General features: G+C 36.4%; 2 protein-coding genes across 3 annotated transcripts in view; both read right to left on the bottom strand.

The window, feature by feature from the left end:
• Positions 1–1284: 1284 nt before the first annotated feature.
• Positions 1285–5549, bottom strand: LOC113109701 (developmentally-regulated GTP-binding protein 1). Its single transcript, XM_026273433.1, has 9 exons — positions 5344–5549; positions 4997–5120; positions 4739–4914; positions 4492–4561; positions 3963–4132; positions 3287–3417; positions 3040–3207; positions 2606–2728; positions 1285–1652 (listed from the first exon to the last, which is right to left on the bottom strand). Exons 1-9 carry the CDS (start codon positions 5380–5382, stop codon positions 1553–1555), a joined length of 1101 nt encoding a protein of 366 aa, XP_026129218.1. The 5' UTR covers positions 5383–5549; the 3' UTR covers positions 1285–1552.
• Positions 5550–6465: 916 nt separating this feature from the next.
• Positions 6466–17212, bottom strand: part of LOC113109699 (small conductance calcium-activated potassium channel protein 2-like) — a 35314-nt gene continuing 24567 nt past the window's right edge. The window contains exons 7-9 of one of the 2 annotated variants that reach the window (XM_026273431.1): positions 15491–15499; positions 10653–10722; positions 6466–8435 (exon numbers count right to left, since the gene is read on the bottom strand). In XM_026273431.1, the coding sequence (XP_026129216.1) occupies positions 8160–8435; positions 10653–10722; positions 15491–15499 (355 nt within the window). In that variant the 3' untranslated portion in view covers positions 6466–8159. The remainder of the gene's footprint in view (positions 8436–10652; positions 10723–15490; positions 15500–17212) is intronic. The other variant, XM_026273432.1, reaches the window with a different exon arrangement.

Below are 17212 nucleotides of genomic sequence, written 5' to 3'. Positions count from 1 at the left end.
ATACGTATATCCACTATGCTATTTTTTTTACATTCCAAATATTCCAGGTTTGAAAAATTGTAGTTTAAAAATTCTAAATGTAAAGGTTTTCCATTACTGTGGGAAATGAATTTTCTCAAGGTACTTACGAACTAGATTTTTTTTTTTCACTAATTGTAGTGTTCTTATATCAACTCAAGTGTAAAGGCTTTTTGGCTGATTAACCTTTGGGGTAGCTTGCACCCATTGCACATTCATAATGTCAAATGTCCCTAGTGAGTGGGGCAGTTTAAGGGTATGAGTGCTTCTGACTGGCTGTGTATCATTCCTTGTCAGATTCATCCGCTAAGTGGCCTGGTTATCCTGAGTGATTGATTGTCTTAGAGGGGGAGGGTATAATATCCAGCCACTAGACTACTGGATTAAACCATGTGAAGTACTGAGCCCAGTTTTTCAAAATGTTTAATCCAGATAAAATTGATCTGGATTTAGTAATCCTTTTTTTGCGATTCGTGATCACGTAATCCATCTTACTTTTGGAGAAAGTTTTTTAAAGCAGCATCGGATTGGATCAATCTGATCCGGATAGGAACTTTTCAGGATCACCAAATCTGGATAACCAGTGCTCAAACGGCATAGGAAATCACAATGTAGAACTACAGATATGTAAAGAGCAACAAGTAGAATAGCCAGTGTGGGGTCAATATAAGTTTGTTTTTATTTGAAATGAAAACCCACACATTTAAAAAAAACAAAAAAAAAAAACAAGAAAAGCTGAATATGTTAAAGCCTACCTAATCACTGTAGCCTGACGGATGAACAAATAAAATTAAAACCTTATGAATAAATAGGATATCTTGTAAGATACTTCATGATCCAAATATAGTATTATTTGATACATTTTTAAAGTTTTCATTACATTTTGGCCATGAAATCCACGCTGAATCCACCCTTCTGATGGGATCAGTTTAATCCAGAATTTTTGGATCAAAGTGATCCAAATCCTACAAAAAAGTTCTAAAAAAACCCAAACTAAAGGTTTGATCTGGATCAAAACCAACATTGGATTACGTGATCTAATCCAATTATGTAATCCGTTTTTTCTTCTGAAAAACACATTTTCAAGATTTGATCCAATCCGTTATCCAAAATCCTACTGGATTACTTTTGAAAAACCGGGCCCTGGTTACTCACGGACTAGATATCTCAATTAATTTTGTTAATCAGTTAACCAACGCTAACAATTCAACAAAAAGACTTTGTCAAATGTTTTGATCAAGCATCAGCGTCACATTTAGACATCAATGGATTTGTATATTAGGTTTTTATTGAAGTTTACTTTGTTTTGCAGCCCACAGATGCACTTAATCTATAACTGTATAACTTCATTCAAGACATTGTAATGCCAATTCAAGCATGAGGAGACATTTAATATGCTGAATGAATCTGTGATATTTACAATCAAAAATAAAAATGAATAAACAACAATCGTGCCATGGGAACCTCCGGGGCATTTACAAATGTCTTGTTGTTTCTTATGTGAAGTGTAATGATCATGTAATCATAAGTTCTTCTATTTCTTGACCAGCTGGATTACATCCTCATCTTCTAGCACATGGTCTTTGCCGACTTTCTGCGGGTTATGCTTCACTGACGACCCCCACACCAATGCACTGCAGAGAGAAGAGAGAGAAGATGCTAGGCACGTTTCCACACAGGAGTATTGTGCAAAAGATTTACATACATCACTTAAATTCACTATTTACCGACAAGGCTTTTAGGCAATCTGTGACAAATTTATTCTGACATGAAATAAAGACTTAAATAGTTTGGTTTAAGTCTGCTGAAAAATAAAATAAAACATTAACAGATGGAGGCGAGTTGCACAATAACCACAATAACTTTAGTGTTTCAGCATAAACTAGTTACCCTAATACTATTTTTTTAAAGGCATCTTAAATTTGACAGTGTTGACTAAATATCTGTTACTTTACAAATCAGTGTTAATGTTTAGTAAAACTACTCAAAATAATTTTAACAGAAATAACTTAAAATGCAAATATCAGACAAAACCTTGAATGGATATAATAGAAATTATGACAGTAATTACTTGGTAATTTAGTTATTAAATAACTAAGTTCAAGTAATAAAACTAAACAGAAACATGAAACTAGAAAACCACATAAAATTACTAGAACAATTAGACAATTTAAAATATTAATAGTATAAAAACATATGAATGCTACTGAGGCAAGTGTTATAAAAAGACTAAAATACATAAGACACTAAACTCGAGGACAAATCTAAAAGAAATATCTAATATCAATATATCAGCATAAGAGAGATGCAATTTCAAAGTTTTTTTTTTATTTTAATTAAGGCTTCACAGGCTGAATCTAGGAGCACAGCCTTTTCAAAAGAAGTGAATAACACACTGTACACTCACACTGTAACCTTGGAAGTGAGTTTAGAAGTTTAGTGAGTGTACTGCGCTCATGTGAGTAATAAAGATAACTAGTGCTTCAGTTAGATCAGAGCCTTTTGCTATCAGGAATTTAAATCAGATCTTGTTCTCAACACAAATGAACAATGACGTAGTCTCCTTGAATGTTTTGAAGTCACTTACTATTTCAATTCTTTAATGAGGTTTTTGTGAATCTTTAGGCAGAAGTCCTCAACGGCTGTCTTCCCATCTGGAAGTACGACAGGTGCGGTGTAATCAGGAAGCTGTCCTTTCGGCTTCGTGTAGCTGCGAATCACCAGTCAGAGATATATGACACATTCTGCTGTGGCTTTATGATACATAGTGCATATTTAAACTTCTGAAGACAGAACATTATGATATATTAAGGTACATTACATTTCTGTAAGCTTCACACAGTAGACATTTTCACTCAAAGTGTCTTTTCAGTATACACTGTGTATAGCAAATCACTTATTGTTCTTTTTTTATTACATTCCTGAAAGCTCTTCCAGAAAGTATGCAACTTAATCATGCCAATCATTGGTCAAATTCTAAGCTTGCCATCCCAGAATGCATTGCAGGAACATGTGACTCACATGCGCACTAGATGCAGGTAGTCCCAGATCTTTTCCAACAGGTCGTCAAAGTTCCAGCGGTGGTGAGCTGAGATTGGCACGCAGTGTGGGATTTTGTAGATAACATCCAGCTCCTCGATGGAGATCTGGTCGATTTTGTTGAGTACATAAATGCAGGGGATGTAAACCCTAGAGAGGGGAGTAAGAACCGTGTGAATAATCTCTTCTAAATGGGAATGACGGAGTATGGATGTGAAAATGCTCCTACCGGTTTCCCTCCACAACGTCAATGAGGTCATCAGCTGTAGAGTCGCTTCGTAGGGTTATATCAGCGTTGTGGATCTTATACTCGGAAAGAATGCTTTTCACAGTCTCAGCGTCCAGCTCACTTTGAGCACACTAAAACAAAAGCGTGATGACAGCTGTAAACATGACTGATCTGATTGATGACACTAAATGAAAACTAACACTCTACTGCGAGCCTAAGATTGAAATAAAATGGGTTTGTAACAAAGAAAGTCAAATCTGATCTGCTGTTCCATGTGAGCTTCAAATTTCAAATGTTTTGGATTAAATATTCTAAAGAGATTTAGCATTTACTTTAATATTAAACATTAATTATTGAATTAAGATAGGAACAAAGTCTATTAAATTCTGCAAATTAGTAGTTAGTGCCGAACTAATGTAAATTATAATAAACTGCATTAATAGAAATATGTCATAGAAATAAAGTCACTAAATTAAAAAAATTCCAGTAAATGAACACCTCTTTGATTAATTTTAAATTAATAGTGTTAAATTTCTATGTTCACACACCTCCAATAGCCTAAACCATATTTTTACATTTTGTGTGTATTTATTTTACTCAAGAAAAGTGACCCAAACTTTAACAATGCTTTTTATAAATGTTTGTAATAGAATGTAAAAGCACTCTGAAATCGTACGGTTGCGGTGAAGTTGATTCCACCCTTGTCTTTCTTCTTGAAGCCAATATTTGGTGGTTGCTTGTTGAGCCGGATGCCAAAACCTTCCAACTCGTGCTCAATGAGCTTCTTGTGTCCGAGAGGCTTCAGGACGTCTAAGACGATCAGGATGAGGTTACAAGTGCGAGCAACTGTTGGAAGGAGACGAGGTCAGGGAGAATGAATGTGATTAGTAAGCACACTTAAAAACAGGCAAGAGTGCTACAAACATCTTTCAATGAGAGTCTGCAAGGAATAGCTGCTGAAAAAATTATTTGCTGACAATTTACTAACCCTCAGGACATCAAGATTTCTTCATTACAACAGATTTGGATAAAGTATTTTAGCCAGGAACAATAGATGGAAGTAAGCATCGCCTTAATAATGGATTTGTTTCTAACAAATAAGCAGCTGTTCTGATGTCTGATGAAGAAACAATACCATCATCTTGGATTGCCTGAGAGGGTGAACAAATGTTCATTTTTGGATGAAATATTCCTTAAGTATTTACCAGCAATGACTTGTCGTCCTCTTCCCTTGCCATCTTTCGCCCCCTCGATGATACCTGGGAGATCCAGAAGCTAATAAAACAAATATGAATCATGAAATTAAAAATTGTTGCCTCATTCGCCAAAACTGCAAAGTGTTGCAAACCCACATTTCAGGATGTTTCAGGCAGCAGAAAAGGCACTCAACAACCCATTTTGGCAGAAAACACTGCATGCAGTACAAATACTTGGCATGGTAGAATATCTCACCTGAATCTTGGCTCCTTTATAGCGGATCACTCCCGGTACAGTTGTCAGTGTGGTGAACTCGTAGGCAGCAACCTCAGAGTACACGCCAGCCAGGTTACTCAGAAGAGTGGATTTACCCACTGACGGGAAGCCCACGAATCCTATTCGTGCGTCACCGGTTTTTGCCACATCAAAACCTGCAGGAAAAACAGGTTGAGAAAAGAAGCTCCAGAGGGGAGACATTGCCGTACATGTGTGTGATGATGGTGCGGTACCCACCCTCTCCAGTGCCTCCTCCACTGCCTCCTTTAGGAGTGATGAGCTCTCTCCTCAGTTTGGCTAATTTAGCCTTCAGCAAACCCAGATGATGAGCTGTGGCCTTATTCTTCTGAGTACGAGCCATCTGCAGGACACAGACCATTTGCAAAACTGCATATTTACTATAACAATGTCAAAACAACAACTGATTTTTTCAGCTTTTATTATGTTGTAAGATTTAAAAGCTCCGTTTATTGAATCTCAAGCTAATTTCTGAAATCCAGCTGGGTTGACTGTTGAATGGCCTTGGCGCTAAAGTGCTAACGGCTAACGTTAGTTTTCATATATTAGCATTCATGCCAACCCACCTCGTTCTCGATGTCGGCTATTTTAGCGAGTAAACTCATTTTGGCGTTGGTCCTTTCGAAAACGTCACTTGAAAAATAAAAAGTTTGTTGTTTAATCGGTTATATAGCTTTGTTGGCTCAAAAGCACACCGTTATCATGCTGTGGCATAAGTTCACGCCACGCTCATCACTCAGTCCTCGCGATGTTTGCCTCTTCCTGTGTCTGACGAAGGGGCTCCGCCTAGTGGTAAGGAGTAAATACTTACAGTTCTTATTTTCCTGATGTATCGGAATATCCAGCTTAAATGTCAAAACAGACGGATACTGAAAAAGTTTTCTGATAAAAAAAAAAATTGTCTTTGTCAAAAAGGCTCCGTTGCTGCATTCACGTGCATTGTGAAGCTCGACATGTCACGCATTCAAGTAGGAAACATTTGTATTTTGAACAATAAACTCATATTCATTTCAAATATTTATGTATTCGTGGTTTCATAAATGTTCGTCGTTACATAAAACAAACCATCAACGTTCTAAAATAGCAAAATCATTGATAAAACCATAGACAGTAAATGAAAACAACAAGTGATCGGGGACTGTGCTTGTTAGCCAATCACATAACTTGGAGGCGCCACTCAACCAATAGCTTGGGGTTTGGGGCGGGACTATTTAGTTAGTCGCAGCAGAGCCGTCGAGAAAACTGTTTGTTGTATGTGCAAGCTAAAAAAAATGCAAATTTTACAAATATTTACAAATATTTATTTAGTCGTTATGGTGATTTCAAAACCTGAACTGAATTTGTTATAGATCAGACATGAGGGTGCCCTTCAGTTTTTTATTCTCATTGTAGATGATGAATCACAAAAAAAAACATTAATATAATTAATATAATGTCAAATGTTTCATACTTATTGTTTCGAGTGCACGCAAATGTAAAATATAAATGACACCTTAGGACTTCCATGTAAAAAATACATTTGATCGGACAAAAACTCTATCCACCCCAGAGTACAATGTGAGTAGTACATTTTACAGCTGTTATGTAGGAAACCTCAAAGCTAACACAACTCACCACTGCATTAAACATAAAACATCCATACTGAAACGCCACACACTAGATTTTCTGTTAAATAGTTTCATTTTATTGTTTATATTCATTTTGCATACAGTATTTAATCACTCATAGTTTCTATGTTGGTGAAATTGCTGGATCCACCATTGTTTCATTAGGTTCTGTAACCCTGGGATGTGTTGTTGCTGGGCCAGGTCATGAAATGCACCAATATATCCAACATTAACCCATCATACTGTATATCTTTAGAATCTAAAGTGCACAGATCTATCAATAACATGCTATCAATAAATGATAGTAAAGTATGGTGAACCTGTCATAATATCTCCTACAATAAATAGTTTTTTGGTAATCAATTCTTTGCATCAGACAGACATTTGTGTTTACATTCTGAAAGGCGTGAGACCGATTGATCGGACAATAAGCATGAGACTTCTTTATTTAGATTTGTGCTGTGGAGTTGTTTGACCTTTAACACCAGAAAACAGGCTGAATTCACAGGACCATCCCAGAGAAATCCATTACAGTAAATAGTATGGTTTGCTAGTAAGATCTTCCAAAGTACCATCCGTTTCCCTACTTTCTGCCCATTTTGAAAAGCTTTGGTTCTACATTCCACTTCCACACTCGACTACAGTTCTTTACCACACATCCTTTGAGAAAGACATACGCATTTGGAGGTGTGCTTGTCCCCATTGAAATACAAAAATAGGCATTTCCAAACATATACAAGATTGTTGTTGCTGCTCTTAAACATATCTACGTCAATAAATAGCATCCGGTAGATCTCGTCTCGTTTTGAAGACAGTTTAAGCATAAAGCACACAGTAAACCGAGAGAGTTTCCCCTCAGCTACACCATAAAGATACGTCAATTGCTGTTGGAACTAATGGAGACGTTGGTACAATAACATCTACATTGTAAGCACAGTCCTTTCAGTTGAGGTCTCATTTGCTGCCCTTGCTGTTGCCTACACAATCATTATCTTTGTACATTCTGGCCGTTATCCTATGACTAAAGGTGTCTTTCTATTTGAATGAGCAACATAAATTCATATTATAGTCAGTAAGCATTGAAGTGCATTGATAAAAAGTGCAAGTATAGATTCAGATGCATTCATTTCGAGAGGAGTAAATTATTTGCAACGTGGGCCCCAGAATAGTCACTTTTAGAGGGCTTACAACAGAAGATCTCTACAGCTGATGCCGTTTCCTAACCTAAAAGATATATGCTTTCCTTTCAAAGTTTAAATCTAGGGTTTTTGCTATTTGGACAGGAAGGGGAGGCATTCCTCATCTGCCCCTGTCTCGGGTTCAGACATGCTATTAGCTCCTCAATAAAGAGTTATTAAAGCCTGTTGATTCAAAGAACAGGTCAGATCTCATTCACATACGCAGAGACAGACAATTCAGTTGGAAGCACTAGTCTGGCACTATTCGGTGCCGTTTGAGGTCGTCACATTGCTTTCCTGAATTAAGTCCCAAGGTAGGACTTGCTCACCTGATATCTCTCCAACATTAGTTACTGAGAAAAGTCTCTCTGTGATCCTCTCAACAGAGAAACAGCATCATTTATTAAAGTAAAAAAACAAATTTGAGAAGATATGTATGGAAGTTTCCATTTCAACCGCATTATCCCCAGTAACCTCTGATGGTGTCATCAGAATTTGGATAATACTTTATTGAAACCATAAGGCTTTACAGTAAAATGCAACTTGGCCATATGATGGCGAAAGTCTTCTCCGGAGACGCCGGCTGGGCTGGCAGCTCTAGCTGCTCTCGGAGGAAGTGGGCGGCGCGGTGGAAGACGATCGGCGCCGGGAGACAGACTGCGAGCGCTCGTGGTTGTGTTTGTCGTACGGCTGGAGTTGCACCTCCAGGAAGTCCCGGTGTTGCTGGCTGATCACCTGACTGATGAGGCCTGGAAGCGCCTGTAAGTTGCTGAGCAACGTCTCCAGTTTTGTCTCCAGCAGCGCGATCCTCTTCTCCATGTCCTCGCCCCGTTCGTTCAGGTCCGAGACCAGGTCGTACATGACGTTTTGAGTCTGAGGCGAAGTGAAGGAGAGGTTATAATTAACAGAGATTAGTAAATTATCATGTTTTGTAAGCCTAGCGCTGTGTTATCAGGTTTTTAAAAGATGACAGAATCAGTCATGTCACAAAGGACATGTCAAACCCTGCTGTATGTGGCAGGTGCTCTAAAAAGCACTCGGGTGATGGATTGCCCTGATGAGAAATGAAGTGTACCGTCCATATTTTTACACATCTCAAATTCCCAGTACCAACAACATATAAAGTCTTTCATGACATTGCATCATGTGCACAAACTTCAAACTCAGACATCTTGTTACAAGCAACTCAGTGCACCTAACAAACATTAAAAGACACTAGAAACTTTTATTTTAGCATTATCAACTGCAAATTCACTATCAACTGCGAGACAATGCTTGTAATTTGCTCAGAATTGTTAAGGTGTTGCTATGCATGGCTACTGGGACAGACCGATTATCGGTTTGACCGATACTTCTTTTACCGATATTCACAATTTTGTCTATAATTGTCAGATTTTTGTGAATATTGGTAAAATACATGTCAAACTGATTATTGGCACTGGTATGTTTTTATTTTAACTGTCAAAATTTTTTTTAACAAATATTATGTTGTTATGCACAATCCTATGAATATCGTTAATAAAATACAAAAAAGTGTGCATTACTATAAAAATATCAGTCAAATCATTTTGGGGCCCTGCACCTCACAAATGCTTGGGGTTTAGCAAAAAATGCCACCATTTGGTGGGGGTGTTCCCAAGTTAGAAATTAGAAATGTGTAGCTTACTAATAAACATTCATAATAATTATCAGCTTATACAATATTTCAGCGATCATTCAATCTCTATTAAAGAGGACTCAAAGTATTTTTTAAGCAGATTATTTTGTGGTTGCTGAGGAAATCTTCATGGTTGCTTACTAATTTAAAAAGATAATAACACTGATATTCTGGTTTCTGGAAATGGCTCAGCTCCTTCCTGCTATACACCTTCCCTTAACAAGTCACATGATTTGAACTATATTTCATATCTTTAGTCGGGTGTGGGATGAGTTATGCAATGTGGTTTAATACTTTGGCTTAAAGGTTTGTTCAAATCCCTCACCATAAGAATGAGCAATAGTGACACTTGCATTAGCAAACACTACTAAATATGATAAAACTGTCTTTATAACTTTCTGACGAAAAGCTTACAAATAATATCACTATTCTAAAAATGAAAAGAACTTGAAAAATTAAACGGATCACAGGTGCGGAGGCTAAAGATGCAGACGCACCAGATCAGGGCCCGTGGGCTGTCTGAAGATTGCAGAAGCACTGCAGCTGCTTAAGTTATTTTAAGCTGCATTATAGGATTCATTGCTACTGGGAGCAGCTGCAGCCATGATTAATGTTATACCGTCCTCTGATGGTGAGCGGCAATTACGGCAATAATAAAAGGAGACTGAAACCAGTATGAGTCATATCATATCACACTCCGCCTCAATGTCACCCTCTCTGGTTTCTTTGGGAGGTGCTGGACAGGAGGGTAATTGGGTAACACTAACTAATGACTCTCACGGCAAAGCCCCGACAGAGGTTGCTGGAATATGACCACTGCGGATGTTTGAATGTCACAGCGCCGGGGTGCGAGCGAGTGTGCACTCGTGCGAGAAGCTGTTCCAGCTGACTCATCAGATCTCGAGTGTATCCCTTTCCCAGGTTTCTGTGGTTTTTGCAGAGTCAGGCTGGCAGCGTGCCTGGTGTTCCCCAAGGCTCGCTCTTTAGGCCGTCTAAAAAATGGCCGTGGGGGAAGTGCCAATGAAGGGGTTTAAAATAAATCAGGCTATTTTAAAATCTCAGGTATCCCATCAGTTATTCTTTTTTCTAAAGAGATGAAAGCTTTTCCAGACCATTAAGCAGCATGATGAATTGTGCGTAGCAAGAGGGAAATAAATAGCAAAAGTGAACATGAGGACAATTCGTAAAGCAAATATAATAAATTAACTGACATCAACCATATGCTTAGTTTCTCTTTGCATGGAAACAAATGATTAGTACCACATACTGAAACCATATTGTATACGAAACATTAAAAAAAAATCTACTTATAAAATCTTGTCTGTTCATTTGACACCTGTAGACTTACAATATATTAACATTCATTCAAAACACAAACAGACCCCCAAAGTTCTGTCATGCATTACTTAAACATTCACTCAAAGGTATCTTACCTTTGCAAGGTCCACTAGAGAGTTAGCTTGGTCATTCAGCTTGCGTTGCTCCATTTTTACACTTCTTAATCTGAACACAAGACCATTCAGAGCCCAGTAGTGGCAAGCGGTCAGTACAAAAATCTTTTGACAGGTTCTCCATTCACAAGCCACACATTTCGGAAGCACTCCTAGGACATGCACAAGACATGAGGAGAGAATGCAGGGATTGAAGGAGGACTGAGGCGCATGCAAGTCAAAACGTCAGTGGGAAGAGGCTATGGGCACTTCTTTTCTTACGGCTATTATTTTCCACACAAAGCAATGCTTTATCAACATCTGATTTTCTAGTTATTAGTGAGGAATTGATGATATATTAGATACCTTCCCAAAAAGCTACAGAGGGTACAACATTTACATGACAGGTCAGTCTCTTCTGGCTCTAAGAGGATATTTAGAGCTTATTTTGAAATCTGGGGGGGGGGGGGGGGGCATGATTGTGTTTACAGTAATATACTTGTGGTAGAAGTCTATAAGGCCAGGGTTCAAATGTTAAAATATACACTGTATATATAAACGCATTTATAAAGTATACCTACACAAAAATGTAACTTTACAGTCACTAGTAAAACTGCTTACTAACCTTTGTGTATGCAGTTATATCCAATATTTCATGAGTATGTACAACCACTGAACACAGTAATGTTCAAATAATGTTTGTATGGGTATGAAATATGAAATTTAAAATGTTTTACGTTTATTTTATGTGACTTACAAATAAGGACATTATCTTTTGTTAAATTGCAAGAATAAAAATATATACATAAACCCACATAATTCAGAGATTTAACACTTCTTTGAAGCGTTATCAATTATTATAGTAAAAATCAGATACCATTATATTTTTATAAATATTTTGAATTAGTTTTTATTTTTATATTTCTGTTTTCATTGAAATGTTTTAGTTTTATTAATTTTGTTGCATTTTTGTGTCTATACATTTTTCATTATTATTATTATTATTATTTATTATTTTTTTTTTTTATTTAGTAATTTTATTACATCAAGATAAACTACATAAAAATGAGGAATATTGCTTTGGCAACTAACTGAACTGTTTTATTTTTTATTTATTTTAGTGCTTTAACAAAAATACGAGCTCGACATTTTGCTTTTTAACCCTCCTGAATGATTTTCCCGATAGACTTCCAATGTAAGTGTACAGCTGTAAATGGGACAGGCTATTTTTTATTTATTTATTTATTATTATTTTTAAACTTCACAGCATGTCCATATGAGTTTAATTTGTTTTGAGCCTGGAACATCCTTTTAAAACAACGACTATGACACCGGTTTCATTGTATTTGAAACGGATCACCGTTTACTGTAAGGAAGCTGAGATAAATGGCCTCTGAGAGCTGAATACTACATCACACAGCTTTGTAAACCAACCTTCTCACTCAAATCCATACTGCTAGCATTAATTATTCATCTCCTCCATCTAATTAGGTTTCTCAGGAACTACTTATCTTCACTATACATTAAGTGTTTTCTTCTCTCGTTCTCAAGAGCACTGTAAAAAGCTCTCCTGCGGGACGTGTGCAGGTATCACACATAAATTGCGGTTTGCTTTCAGTATGTTTCCTGACTCACGAGGGAGATACTCAAGAAAGCTGTAATCTGTTCTGGGGAAAGGGATTGAATCACAGCCGGAGATATTTGTAATCATTGCTGAGAAGGAGCAACATTTAGCAATTCATTGTGTGGAGACCGAGGCATTAAGTGTCGAGTTAAACTCCCTAATTACACTCTGAGAGTTTGATGACACAGATCAGGGAACAGACACTATGGGGGCCTCAGGGGATTGGATGCTGATTGGCCCAGATGTAGCAATTTCCGTCAGGTAAGATGCAATTCTGCGTCCAACCACCAGAGCGCGCACAAGAGCAGCACACAGCAGAACAGAAAACTGAGAGCAGAGTCTGTCCACAGACTACTGGATCAATCACACACAAACATGTCCAGGTCAGATTTTATAACGAAGCCAGAAAAATATACAGAAAATTAACTTTTGGGACCATTAGCATTGTTTGGATTGACATTTTAACAAATGCACTATTCACCCTCTATTTCTCATTACTGTAAAACCCCTTATTTCATTTCAACTATAAAGCTTTTTAAAATGCATTTTATTATGTGGAATATATATTAAATTTTTACATTAATTTTTAAATGTATATTAGATATTTTATAATAAAACAGAAACAGCGATTCTCTTAAAATAATCTTGTTGACTTTTTTATGCTCGTCATTTCACAATATAACATTTGTGTGAAGGAAAACGTACTGTAATAAATTCCATTATATACTTTTTAAAATAATAATTCCCATTATTCTGAGATATAAATAGCTTTAAATATAATAGTTTCGTTTATAGGAATATTCAAATATATACCTGTATATTATATTCAAATATTTTATAATGTAAACAGCGCATGTAAACAAAATAGAATGTACATTATACAACATTTTTGCTTAGTTACATTCAAATATTTCTATAATATAAATAAATTGTTCAATAAATAAATCAATAAATACAATTATTATTATTAGTATGTTTAAATTCATTAAGGCATTGTTTTTGTCCCATTATAGTTATGAGAATAACAGAAATAAATGTTTAATTGTCATGGGGGAAAAAATTGTCCAAATCTTAATGGTCCTTAAACAATAAGAATTTTCTTTAAGTGAAACATAATTTACTTTTTCAGTTAAGGTTTTTTTTTTTTTTTTTTTTGTAATGAAATATGACCAGGACATCCCCACAGCAAATGCCAGGCACTTCATGTAGACAGATATAATTGCTTTTTAATTCCTAATGTTGAAATATTGTTTTACAATAAGTATGTCCTGAGAGAATGGCTCCATTAAATTCATTTTACAGTTGGATGACCGATAGCGTTTAGAGAGAGGAACTATATCTGACCATTAAAGACATGAAAAGCTTTTCGAAGCATATATAACTCAATCTAATTTATCTTTGGAGCTTGCATCACATTTCTGCATCTATTGTGCCACTGCTAAAGCACAGCCGTGCATTTGGCAAGCATCCAGTTTTCTCATCACGAGTATATTAGAGAAAAAGCTCTAGCCTACACGCTTCACTTTAACCGAGCTTCATTCACAAGGCTCCTTCTGTTCCCTGAGACGTGTGTGGTGAACATTAGCTCCTGCTGGGGCAAAGAAGCAGTGCATTTTTGGGATAAAAGTCATCCAGAGGCTCCCTCGGGCACCTGCTGACCTTAGCGTCTGAGAGCTCTTGCTCGCTCGTACAATCCCACACCGAGGCATCGAGCTGCGTGTGATTTCTTGCAGTCGGCCTGATTTACCACATGCTGGTCCGGGCTGCAGTGAAACTATCTAATTGTTCCTAGCAGCTGAAGCAAACGTTACACCCGTTTGCCTCGCTGCATACACTCAAAGGAAATCTTTCAGCATGCTGAGCTGAAGATGTGGGGTAACGTCCATTACAGCCGGGGCAATTCACATCGTGACTAAGGGCTTCATTTACACTGTTACCGGTCATCCAAGTGGGAAATGAAGGGGTGGTGGTGGGGGAAGGTGGGATATGCAGAGACAAATGTTGTTTCAGGAGAAACTCGGATTCCATGAGCCCAAAGATGCAAAGATGAAATAGAGCTGAGAGACTGGAAGTAAATGAAAGAGTTCAGGAACGGTCATCGTTTGACTCATGGAAGCAAAGTATTAGTTTTTAATCAGTGGCTGTCTGATTAAACGTCTCAAATAATCACATTCATGCAGCAATGGAAAGAAAACACCCTCTATCACTGATAACTGAAATTCATTGGATAAAAGGGTCATGTATAGTTGGTTTCGGTTTGTTTGTTTTTCGCTGGTTTTAGGACGGTGCAGCTGGGACACATTTCAGCTCAAAATCAAAAGAAAATAAATATTAGAAATAAATGAAACTGTATTAAAATAAAAATGAATGAAAAATACTAAAAAAAAAAAACTAATTTAGCTTTCGTCAGAGTGTGATATGCAGTGTGACATTATTTTAATCATAAATCAGCACAACTGATCCCCACACATCTCTGCATTTATCTTATTTAATATATAAAGAAATATTCTGATTAATAATCAAAAGTTGCATATTTTAAATGTTACATATTAAAATATAAACACACAAATACTGTGATGACGGTTAAATACTTCATATTTATAGATATCATAAGAATGACTTTTTGGCACTATAGTACTGAGAACTGGCGGAAATGTGCTTGACTTTAACTGCACTAATAAAAAACAAAACAAAATAAAGTCAGTGTTGATAGCACAGACATAGGGCACTGCTGCTTTATGAGTGTCATGAGTTCACCACACAGCAGAACAACTCGAGGACCTTTCCCGCTGTCTGTTCTGATCTATCCTACTGTAATAAAGGCAAAAACAAAATAAAAAAAGTAATTAAAACAATATATAAATTCAAATTTATTTCTTTTGATTTTGGGGTGAAAAAGCTTGATGTTCTGGATAAGTTTCATGAGATTTATTTAATGAGCAACTGTGTTAACAAGTCAAAAAGCTACATTTAATGTCCTTAATTGTTTCTTGCACTCCATTTGTTAAGGTAATTTATTGTAATGAAAAAAAATAATGAAGTATGTGGACACTTTAAATCATGCTTAATAGGAAAAAATATTTACAGAAGTTTTTAAAGAATGAATTTCACTTATCAAATCAGGGTGTGCACATTTTCTTCTGCTTATTAGATAGAAATACAAACTTATTTGCATGCACACAACAGATCTGTATCTAAAGGTGAGGCGAAGACTTACTTTCGAGCTCTATTGCATTGTGTTGACACAAACAGGAAAAAAAAAAGGAAACAAAATAGACAAATGAATTATCACAACAGTTAAAATGTGGCATGATTATTCTGTTCAGATCTCCCTGCAACCTCCACTGACACGCAGTCATCAGATGAAGATTCCAGAAGATTCCGGAAACATTCCATTCTGCTCCGCCCACTGACCGCCATTGTTAGGATAACCACACTGCATGCTACTCATATTGCACAGCTAGCCTTTTAAAAAGTAGTTAGCTACATAAATATATAAAAAAAGTGACTACAATATAAACACTGCAAACTTTGCACACAAAACTCCAGTAAAGTTAGCTAGATTTACAACATCTGTCATTCACACATACAGCGGTTTTCCATTTTACATCCATACTGTTACTCCAACATTGCTGTTAAAACTCAGATTCCATTAACTTTAACAAATAAACGCACACTTAATACAAAAAAAACGTAGAATTCACATAAGCGATTCATAACAGCAGCAATTAACTTATATATATATATATATATATATATATATTATATATATATATATTAGTTGTTGTAAAATTATCTTGCAACAAAAATAGCAATGTAGCGTTTGTCACATTACAATGTTACAGTAACTCAAGTACTTAAACTTTGTGTTTTTTTCATTACATCGTGTTTTTAAATATAAAAACGTGTTCTGTGTTAATGACCCCTTAATGTCCATTCACACCAAAGACAATAACAATAATTATATAAGTAAAAAAAACTGAAATTAATAAAAATTATAAATATATGAAAATGGTTAGGTTCACACAACAACTGTAATGATAATGACAATTACATTTTTGGAAGTGCTTTTCCATTGCTATTTTTCCGTCTGATGAACGATAAAAACATAATGATAAAAACAACCAATCAGAATCCATCCAGCTTTAAAGAGCCTGAGCATTTAAAGAAAAATCTGCAGTGTGTGCTAATAGCAAACAGAAAACTATTGTGGGTTGATGTGGATGCTAATTTAGTTATCGTTATTTAAAATTAGTAAGATGTCACAAGGTGGTCACGGTACTCTCTTGAACATGCGTCAAGGACTGACACAGAAGAGAAGAAAGTGTTAAATATAGTCTTTACTTTTTTGTTACTTTTGTTTTCTTTGAACACAAAAAGCACACATTTACATTTTGCATTTCGAAGATGTTTGTTTTACAAACAAGGCCCAGTTTGACGACGGATTTGCGTATCGTTTATTTCTTAAGGATAATGCAGTCCCAACGAAAAAGGGTCACGATCGTGTGTTGGAACAGCATGCGGTGAGTAAAACTGCTTCAAATATCTCTGTGTTGTTAACTTAGCTATCGCCGCGTAAGCACATCAAGTAAACAACATGCGATGTTGTCATCAAACTGCACTTTCCACATGTACAGCTTAAAAAAAAAAAAAAAAAAAAGACGACAAAGTGGAACTTAGTCATTTTCCAAAACCGCTAAGCAAATATATACAGTTTCAGTACATAGCACATAGAGACGTCCTGCTGTAGTCGTTGCTGCTGCTGCTCTTGTTAAATTTCAGCCTCTGGATCTGATTCTGGATCATAAATAAACGGCTGAATCTGACTGTAAGCCATGGTTTGTTTTGGATGATGGCTTTTCCCTCACGGTAATGTCACAGCTTCCAGACGCTCTCAACGCAAAAGCCTACTCGCGCTCGTGATTCTTTAGCTCCGCCC

This window comes from Carassius auratus, chromosome 10, assembly GCF_003368295.1.
Source record: "Carassius auratus strain Wakin chromosome 10, ASM336829v1, whole genome shotgun sequence".
Classification (NCBI taxonomy): domain Eukaryota; kingdom Metazoa; phylum Chordata; class Actinopteri; order Cypriniformes; family Cyprinidae; genus Carassius; species Carassius auratus.
This window is presented reverse-complemented; position numbering and strand designations above follow the sequence as displayed.